General features: G+C 60.2%; 1 protein-coding gene across 3 annotated transcripts; it reads left to right on the top strand.

The window, feature by feature from the left end:
- The first annotated feature begins 2484 nt into the window (after positions 1-2484).
- On the top strand, positions 2485-9287 carry TGIF2 (TGFB induced factor homeobox 2). Of its 3 annotated transcripts, none has more exons than XM_034067243.1 (3): positions 2485-2521; positions 3254-3492; positions 6753-9287. In XM_034067243.1, the coding sequence occupies exons 1-3, from the start codon at positions 2485-2487 to the stop codon at positions 7335-7337; spliced, it is 861 nt and encodes a 286-aa protein (XP_033923134.1). In that variant the 3' UTR covers positions 7338-9287. The 3 variants fall into 3 exon arrangements, with proteins under 3 accessions (XP_033923134.1, XP_033923135.1, XP_033923136.1); XM_034067244.1 differs by lacking the exon at positions 2485-2521 and adding an exon at positions 2604-2655; XM_034067245.1 differs by lacking the exon at positions 2485-2521 and adding an exon at positions 2744-2800.
- The last annotated feature ends 219 nt before the right edge of the window (positions 9288-9506 follow it).

Raw genomic sequence — 9506 nt, 5'->3', positions numbered from 1 at the left:
CCAGAGCTATGTCCCAGCCCTGAAGGCTGCCACAGGACAGGATGCTTTTGAAAAGCCCCCTTCCTCGGGACACACACCAAAGTGAATGACTCACTTTGGGGCACATGGGGTGATGCTGGAGATAAACCCAATGGTGTGGGAAAGGGCCTCCAGCTTCTGCAAGGACTCTGCTGTGCTGTGGGCAAACGGTCTCCATCCAGGAATGATGCTCAGCACAGGACTGACCCCAAAGGACCAGTTTGTGTGACCGGATTCTCCCAGTGTTGGGAGTGGGATGGGCTTGGTGGGCACCAAACCCAGATTAAGTATCTGAGGGTGAGCAAAGGGAGCAGGGGCTCCTGCTTGGGACAGGTCAGTGCCCTGGGAGGCTGCCTGGGGTTTCCAGCATCCCTCCTGAGGCTCTCGCTGCCCGATTGTCTTTCAAATCGCTGAAGTTTAACAGCATTATAATGTCAATGGGCCCTGCATAAGCCCTTAGTGAAGGCAGGCCCTGGCCCCTCACCCCTGGCTCCATGGCTCCTGCTCCAGGCTGGGTTTGTCCCAGGATTCAGGCACCCAGTGGGGTTTTCCCAGCTGCCTGTATCTGCAGGCATTTGCAGCCCAGGGCAGGTATTTGAGCTCAGGGACCGTTTCCCTGGTGTCTCCGTTGGACACAAGACTTGGTACAGCCTTTCCCAAAGGCTGCTGGAAGGGCAGATTTGCACGGCTGGCCCCACACCACGCTTGCATTAACAGAGCAGTGGCAATTTGGGGGTACAGTTTCACTCAGGAGAGTGAAGGTTTAGCAGCAACTAAAATGCTTGAAGGAATTCTCTTGTTTTCCTTGCTATTTAATCCCGTACTGCTCCACACATTCTGCTTTGGATGGGCCAAACCCCTACCATAGAGGGTTTTTTGCAGCCACTCTCCATACCCAAAGGGATACCCATGATAAGGGGAGGGAAGGGAGCTGCAGCATGGCCTGTGAGGACGGCCTGGGAGGGGAGAGCTGCAAACAGGCTCTGCCTGGAGAAGGGCAGGACCTGAGGCACTTGGGTTGTACAAAGGTCCCTGGGGATGCTGTGCTTGGCTTTGGTGAGGATGAGTGTGGGAATCCTCAGGGATTGGGGGAATGGATATCCCTAAAGGGGAGGTCTCCTTGCTGGGATGCTGCTGGTCAGAGTCATCTCCATTGCAGAGGCTGGAGGGGACCAGCCTGCCTTGTCCATGCATGACTCATGGGATCATCACCCTGGCTTTGAAACACCTTCCTCTTTGATGGCAGCAGTGATGTGCTGAGCAGTGGTTTCCTATTTACTACATCAGAAAGGGAGCACCGGTGATGCCTCAGTGCTCTGAGGTCTCTGAGGTTGTCACAGAACCATGGAATCAACCAGGCTGGAAAAGAGCTTTAAGATCATTGAGTCCAACCATCCCCAGCACTGCCAAGGCCGCCACTAACCCATGGCACTGAGGGCCTGGCCCTGCAACCAGTGCCTGCCCGCAGACACCAGTAACCCCTCTGTGCTCAGGTACTGGGGTCAGCATTAACACAGCCGGGGGAAAGAAGGGGCTTGTGTGGTGCCTTGTGGGATACCCATGGGTGCAGGTCCCTGTGCGGGTGCCCTGGGTTGGTGTCCCTGTTCAGGTGTCCCTGTGCGGGTGTCCCTGTACACGTGTTCCATGCAGGTGTCCCAGGTGGATGTCCTGTGAGGTGTCTGGAGGTGTCCCATTTGGGTGTTCCTGTCTGGGTGTTCTGTGTGGGTGGCCCTGTTCTGGTGTCCCCACTTGAGTGTCCCTGTTCGGGTGTCCCATGGGTGTCCCTGTTCAATGTCCCTGTTCAGGTGTTCCTGTTCAGGTGTTCCTTCTTCAGGTGTCCCTGTTCTGGTGTCCCTGTTCAGGTGTTCCTGTTCAGGTGTCCCTGTTCCGGTGTCTCTGGTTGAGTGTCCCTGTTTGGGTGTCCCATGGGTGTCCCAGTGTGGATGTCCCTGTTCGGGTGTCCCTGTTCATGTTTCCCTGTTCAGGTGTTCCTGTTCGGGTGTCCCTGTTAGGGTGTCCATGTTCAGGGGTCCCTGTTAGGGTGCCCCTGGTTGAATGTCCCTGTTCAGGTCTCCCTGTTCAGGTCTCCCTGTTGGGTTGCCCTGTGCAGCCCCGTCCAGCGGGTGCTGTGCTGGGGGTCCCCTCCTCCCTGGACACCGTGTCCCTCCGCGGGGCTGCCGCCAGCTCCCTTCCCGTGTGCCGACGGGGCGGGGGCGCGGGTGCCGCTGCCCGGTGCGGCGGCGGTGACAGCCGGGGGCGGGCGGGCCGGGGCCGGGGGCGGGGGGCCCGGCCGAGTTCCTGCCTCCTCGGGAACAAAGGGAGCTCTGTCTCGGCATCTGTCACCGCCGCCCACCCAAAACTTTTCGCTGCGCCTCTGCCGCCCGCCCCGCGGCCGCGGGAGGGCCCCGCTGCACCCCCGGCACCGGGCACCGGAGCGGCGGCGGCGGCGCGACCCCGGGGCGGCCCATGCAAGGGCCGAGGCGGCGGCGGCGGCGGCCCGGGGGTAAGAGCGCAGCGGGGCGGGCGGCAAACATGGAGTCCCGGCCGGGCTGCGGCGCGGCGGAGCCGAGCGGAGCCGAGGGGCTCCGGGCCGGGCCGAACGGAGCCGAACCCACCGGGAGCAGAGCCGGGCTGGGGGTGCGGGCACGGCGCGGTCCCGACGCCTTTGTGCGGGCAGGGCCGGGCCGGGAGCCGCCCCCGAAGTGAAAAGTTTGCGGGAGCCGCGGCCGGGCGCGCTCGGGGGTTTTGTTCCCTCCCCGCGCCCCTTCCGACCGGCCCCGGTGTGGGTGCAGTTTGTGGGGCCGCGGGGGGGGCTCCGGCTCCGGGATTGGGGGGGGGGGGTGCCGGGGCCGCGCTCGCCGCTCCCCCGCTTTGTGTCGGTACCTGTTGCGGGGGGCCCGGCGGTGACAGCGGCGCGGGGAGGCCGCACAATGACCCCGCGTGGTGCCTTCCCCCCGCAGTGGCTCCGGCCTCTTCCTCCGGCCGAGATTGAGTTACTTGGAGCCCCCCCCCCCCAATGTTCCGTTTGTTGTCGGCTCCCCCGAGCCCCGCAAAGAGCGGGGGGGGGGGGGTGCTCAGCGGTGCCTTTAACTCTTCCCCCCTCGGGGGCTCATCTGCATCACTCCAAAGCTGGGCAAGGAGCCGCCCCCCCATGTTCGAGGTGCGGGGGGGTCTGTGGCTGTGCCCCCCCCGCACTCCCAGCCTGATGCCCGCTGTTGGTTCCTCCCCTGGGCAGGCGTTAAGCAGGAGAGGTCTGCGGGCAGCTCCACCATGTCGGACAGTGACCTCGGCGAGGACGACAGCGCCACGTCCCCCGACCCCTCGCAGCCCAACAAGAGGAAGAGAAGGGGCAACCTCCCCAAGGAGTCAGTGAAGATCCTCCGGGATTGGCTGTACGAGCACCGCTTCAATGCCTACCCCTCGGAGCAGGAGAAGCTCAGCCTCTCGGGGCAGACCAGCCTCTCTGTGCTGCAGGTAGGAACCAGTGCCCACGTCTTGGGGGTGCTGCTGGGTCCTGTGCCACGGTGCTTGGGAAGGGTCGGACTGTGAGAGCCCTGCTGAAGATCCCAAAGGATTAGGGATGCTGGAATCGCTTTCCTCTGAAGGGCAGTGAGGAGGCAAGGGAGGGAACGCAGGGGAGCAAAGGAACCTGCACATGGCAGCATCCTTTTGGGAAGCAGTCTGAGCCCTGGAGACCAGTTTCATGGCAGTGCTGGAGCAGAGCTTTTTGGTGACCAGAAGATGGATAGAGTGGGATGGGGACCAACTCAGCAGTACTCTGTTAGTGACAGCCACTACGGGTGGGAGGGCTTTGGGGGGGCTGCTTTATCCTCTTCCCCTGGACACCCCCCATAAAGGGGCCAGGGCTACTGCCCCTCTGCACACATCGCTGGGCAGGGAACAACCACCCTAGGGTGGGCATTTGCAGCACCAAGGACTGGCTGGCCCAGCTGCCCCCAGTTACACCAGGTGTATTAAGGAAACCCTGGCCCAGTTGCCCCCAGTTACACCAGGTGTATTAAGGAAACCCCAGCCCAGCTGAGGGCTCTGGGGCAGGAGTCCCCCTGCCCTGCTCCTGGTTGTGGGTTGATGTTCTTGGGGTGCTGTGATGGATGCCCAGCCAGGAGCAGTGGGGATGAGCAGTGCTTTTCCTTTTACCTTTGGCTTTCACTCTGCCTGCTCTTAGGGTGTCAGGAAGAGCTGCCTGTCCCGCTGATCCATGGGAACACCAGCAGCCTTCCTGACAGGGAGGGAGATGCTCCGGTTGTGACAGCAGGGTAGGAAACAGCTCTTGTGTGCAGGGCAGCAGGCAAGGGGCAGTGGGTTTGCAGCTCTGGCTTCTTTCCCTGCAGCTCAGCATGGCCCTGGCCAGGCAGACACCAGTGTGTGGGCAGTGGCCATGTGCAGTTTCCATCTTCCTGGCCAAGGCTAACTTTCTTTTCATTTTAATGGATTATTTAAGTCCTGGCTTTGCACCAGGTTCATGTCTGAGCTGCTCTGAGGTGCTGGTCCTGGGAGGGCTCGAGGCAGAGCACAGCAATGGGTTTGGGGCTGCAGGAGTCTGGGATTGTCATGGATCGGGGCTGGTGCGGACAGGACAAACCCAGATATATGGCCTCTGGTATACAGAGGTTTACCCACAGGCTTCTGTCAGTGGGACTGCAGGTGTTTATGTCCTGAGCGGTTTGGGTCCATGGAGGATGCTGCAGGCACATGGGCCTGTTTTGAGGTGGGGCTTTGCCGTGTACTGGCTTTTTGTCCCTGCAGAGGCTGCCCCAGTGCCCCCCAGGCTGGGGGTCCCCTCCAGGCCCATTTCCCACTGGGGTTTGTGTCAGTCTGGGGTGACCCCACAGGCTGCAGTGGGGCTGCTCCATCTGGGAGGGGAAGCCTCTTGGGTGGAGGCATGGGACACGCTTTGGCTGCAGGGTTTGATCCATCAGTGCTGATCCAACACCTCCAGGAGGCTCTTGAGCACGGGGCTCTGCTGCTGCCATGGGCCACGCACCCCTGGTTGTTCAGTTGTGTATCCAGGGAGCTGGAGCCGGGTGCTGGCACCAGGGATCGGGAGCGCAGCACCCCCAGATCTCCAGGGCAGAAAGTGGGGAGGTACAAAAGCAGTGCCTGCTCCTGGTGAGGCTTCCCAGACAACAGCAGCTTTCCAAGCTGTGCCCTCCTGTAGGGATGGGCTCTTCCTCCCTGCAGACAGGATGCTGCTCTCTGTGGTGGTGGTGGTGGTGGAGGCAGACACTGTCCAGAGTGACAGCCCAGGGTGTGCTTGTGGTGGGGCCAAGCGATGGCCAGGCTTGGAATGAAGCAAAAGGCTTCTTGCTTCAAAGCCGAGGTTGATCCATGCGGTGTCACTGGTGCCTGTGCCCATCTCTGTGCTGCCTTCTCCAGAGGGAGCTGAAAGCTGGAAGGAGATGTTGAGGCCCCACAGGACTTTAGGAGCTTCTCGCTGCTGTTTGGGGTTTTTGTTGGAAGTCCAGCCCTCTGGTTGGGAATTACAGCGATTGATGGCCATGGGATCACAAGATTATGTCATGGGGACCCAGCTAAGGCTCGCAAGGGAGGGTTTGGAAGTGAAAAGGGGGTGAGATGGGTGTATGTGAGGGTGTTAAATGACAAATACTGTCTCAAAGACAAAGAACAACTGGGATCTTGCTGTGATCGACGTTGTGGTGAGTTCTCTCTCCCTGGGGGAAATATTTTCCATAGCTGTTGATTTAGCAAAGATCAGTCATTTTTCCCCCTGATTTATTCTCTTCTAATTGTTTTCTACGAAGAAAGCAGTTATTTTAATGTAGCATTTTATAGAAAGATGCTGAAACAAGACATGGCCGAGGCTGAATACACGGCTGCTGCGTTTCTGAAGGGCTTCCTCTTTGGTGTGCAGATGTTTGGAAGAGGTTTAAAGTTGGCTGTAGCGTCGTTGGCAGGAGGCACGGGAAGGTGTGGATGTACTGCCGCAATCCCTGCCGCCCCCTTAGGGGATGGGGGGCTGCAGCTCTGTGAACTGATGGGGTTTAGGGTTTTCCATCCATGCTGCTGTCTGTCTGCTCTGTGCAACCTCAGTGCTCCCATCCAGGCTGGCACCTGGAGATGGGGAAAACCCCCCCGGAACAAACACCTGCTGGATGCTGTTGGGCTCCACGCTGGCTCTGTGCAGTGCCCCAGCCTCTGGCTGGGGGGCAGGAGGGACCCTCAGGTAGGTGCTGGAGGCTGCACCCCGCTTCATCTGCACAAGGCTGAGCACTGTCAGCTGCTGGGACTTTGGGGTGTCAGCACTGAGCCCATCCTTGCCTGGGGAAGTGGGCTGCACAGCTCCAGGGTGCAGCCTTGCTGTGGATCATGGGGTGGCTCAGCCCCAGAACTGCCAAGACTCTGTTTGATACTGGCACGATGAGAAGGTGCCAGTGGTGGTGTCGGGCGCTGGCACCATGCATGGTCCCTGCCAGGGTGTGCCGGCAGGGCTCAGGGGGAGCGTTGTGCCACAGGCAGCATGGATGGGGCTGCAGAGAGGAAGGGGCTGGTGGTGCTAGGCAGGAAGCAGCCGGCGTTGGGGTTTCCGTGTGTGCCTGGGCAAGCCCTGCCTGGAGCAGCTCTGCTTCTGCAGAGCCCCACGGGAAGGAGGTGCAGGGCTGGGGGGGGGCAGACCCAGTGTGGGAGCTGCTTGCTGGGTCTGGGGAGGCTTTGGCTACCAGTACTGACAGTGCTGTGCCCTTCTCTCCTCGCAGATCTGCAACTGGTTCATCAACGCGCGGCGGCGGCTGCTCCCCGACATGCTGCGCAAGGACGGGAAGGACCCAAACCAGTTCACCATCTCCCGCCGAGGGGGCAAAGCTGGCGACATGGCTCTGCCACGGGGGGCTGCTGCCGGCTCCGGGGTGCTGGTGGTGCCCCCCGTGACTGCCGCGGGGGCCTCCAAGGTGCTGTCCATGTCCGTGTGCCCGCAGGTACTGTGCCACCCTGCCCAGGCGCTGGGCAGCAGCCTCACCGTGGTGAGCGCCCACAGCCCCGACTGGGAGAAGCCGCCCGGGCCGCAGCGAGCGGAGCCGGACCCTGTGCCCAAGGCAGCGCTGGGAGCCCCCGGCAGCACCATGACCCTGCTGGCCCGCGCCGAGGCCGCCAGCCCCACCAGCGGACTCTTCAACACGCCCCCCCCCACACCCCCCGAGCTCTTCGGGGACGACTTCAGCAGCTTCCAGCTGCTGGTGGAGGTGGCACTGCAGAAGGCAGCCGAGCTGGAGTCGCAGCGGCAGGGGGGGCAGCTGCCCCTCTCACCCCAGACTGAGCCCCCCGCAGCCGCCCTCTCCAAATAACCCCATGGCCAGGTCCTTGGGGTGCCTGACCCCCCCCCGGTGCCACCCGCCTGCCTGCACCCCCTGACCAGCTCGTCATGGAAGAGGATTCCTGCCTTTTGTGGGGTTCTGGTGTCCGTGCCAGGCAAGACGGGGAGAGGAGGGGCTGTGCCATGGCTCCCTTCTGCTGCCCTTGGGAGGATGTGGCCGCTGTGAAAAGTCCTTTGCAGCTTTACTGACCTCTCCCTGCCGCCACGGAGGTTACTGTGGAGCTCCCCTTGGGAAACCTGCTGACTTCTTTTTCTCTGCCCTGTAAACCAGGGTCCAACGCCGCTTCTTCAGGGAGAGAAAGAGAGAATTGATGTTTGTTTTAAAGTTGGTGTCTGTTTTAAGGACTGTGGATGAAAAGCTTTTCCTCCCAAATCTCTCATCTCTTCCCCCCCCCCCCTTTTATTTCCTCTTTGTTTGTAGAGGGCCCTCCTGGTACCTTGTGCTGGCAGAGCCCTGCCTTGCCCAGAGAGGGGCAAAGCACAGTTGAACTGGAAACCTGGAGCCTGTGGTGGTTTTTCCACATGGAAAACGTGGGACCCTCCTTTTTTTTGTTTAGATGCTGCCAGTAGAAATCTCGATGGTGCTGTTTAGCATTTTTTTTGAAACATTTTCCCTTTAATTGTGATTTATTATATGATTTTTATTACGTTTTTGTTTCTTCTCTTCAGCATTTCCACAGCCCCCCCCGTGTTCCTCTCCAGTTCCTGCTCAGTGTTGTGCCCTGGAACAGAGAGCACGGTGCGGAGCCTGCGCGGTGCTGAGTGCAGGCGGCTGCTGGGGGTGGATGTGAAGCTGAGACTGTGAAAACTTTATATCCAACTTCTTGATTTTTCTCGTTTTTTGGTTAAAAACTAGTGTGGGAAGAGGCATGTTGTGGGCAGGGGCCTGTGTGGTGACCTGTTAGTGCAGCACTCACAGCCTGCAGCCTATGGGCTCCCAGCAAACAGAGCTGCCTCATCCACCAAGTGCTCTGGGAAGCGGAGGGATGAGGCCTGTTGCTCGCTGTGCCCTTCCTCCTGCTCTTGCTCTCCAGGGCTGGTGGCTGCGCGCTGCTGGGGACCTCTAGTGACAAGCTGGTCCCTGCTGGGAGCTGCCTGTGCCCCTGCCTGGGCATTGCTGACCAACAGCCTGGGTGCTGCGCTGGTCCTGGCACCGACTGTTGCTGTTTCACTGCAAAATGTAAGTTAAAGAGCGGTGCACACCTATGTTATCTACCCTGAGAAACACTAATCCTAGGAAATTAGCCTGACTGTTGAGTTGCATGGTTAGGGTGAATAACGTCCAGAGGACCTGGTGCTCTGCAGTGGTTGGAGCCAGAGGTGCTGGGGGAGCAGCGCCCTGCCGGGTGATGGGGCTTGGAAGGGAGCAGCACTGGTTCTAGTGGCTGGTGTTGCCCTTCCCTTCAGAGAGAAGGTGATGGGGAGAGGAGCCCCCGAGTGCTGCTGGGGCTGCAGGAGGTTTGTGCCAGTGCTGTGTCACAGGCTGGGTGCCCCTGAGCTGCACAGGGGTGGCTCCGGCACTGGCATGGGCAGAGGATGCTCATGGGGTGGCTGTGAACATCCCCTTCCTCCTCTCCCCCAGCTGCATTTTATGCCCAGCCTTTGCTCTCTGCCTCCTTCCTGAATTTTAGGCCTCCCTCCCTTATTTGTAGGTAGTCCCCCCCCCCCCCCCCGCAGGTCAGTTTCCTCCCCCCAGAGAGGCTTTTTGGTCTCCTCCCATTAACTTTGCCCCAGTCGAACCAAAGCAGTTTCCTCCCCGAGGGCAGGAGTGCTACAGCTCTGCCTGGGCCATGGACCTGGAGATGGACCAGAACACGAGGGGAGGGCAGGGGTTGTTGGAATGAAACGTACGGAGCAAAACAAAACTGCTGTAAATACCTTGTTTGTTCTTCCGTTGTCAAATAAAAGTTTTCTAGTTTGTTTCTTGTTTTTTAAGTACGAGCCGTGTGTGAGCCTGGACTGTGTCATCTGCGCTGGCTTCACTTGTTCCTCCCTTACCACCAGCTCCTGACATTGGGCAAAGCTGCTCCAGGGGCCTGAGCAACGTGCTGGGTGTGGAAGAAGCGAGGCCAGTGCTCCATCAGTTGGCCTGATGGGATGTGATGTGTCCGCTTCCCACAGCATCTGAGCCGGAGCCAGG

The sequence above is a fragment of the Melopsittacus undulatus genome, chromosome 10 (genome assembly GCF_012275295.1).
Source record: "Melopsittacus undulatus isolate bMelUnd1 chromosome 10, bMelUnd1.mat.Z, whole genome shotgun sequence".
Lineage (NCBI taxonomy): Eukaryota > Metazoa > Chordata > Aves > Psittaciformes > Psittaculidae > Melopsittacus > Melopsittacus undulatus.
Note: the sequence above shows the minus strand (reverse complement) of the source record. Positions and strands in the feature narration are given on the sequence as shown.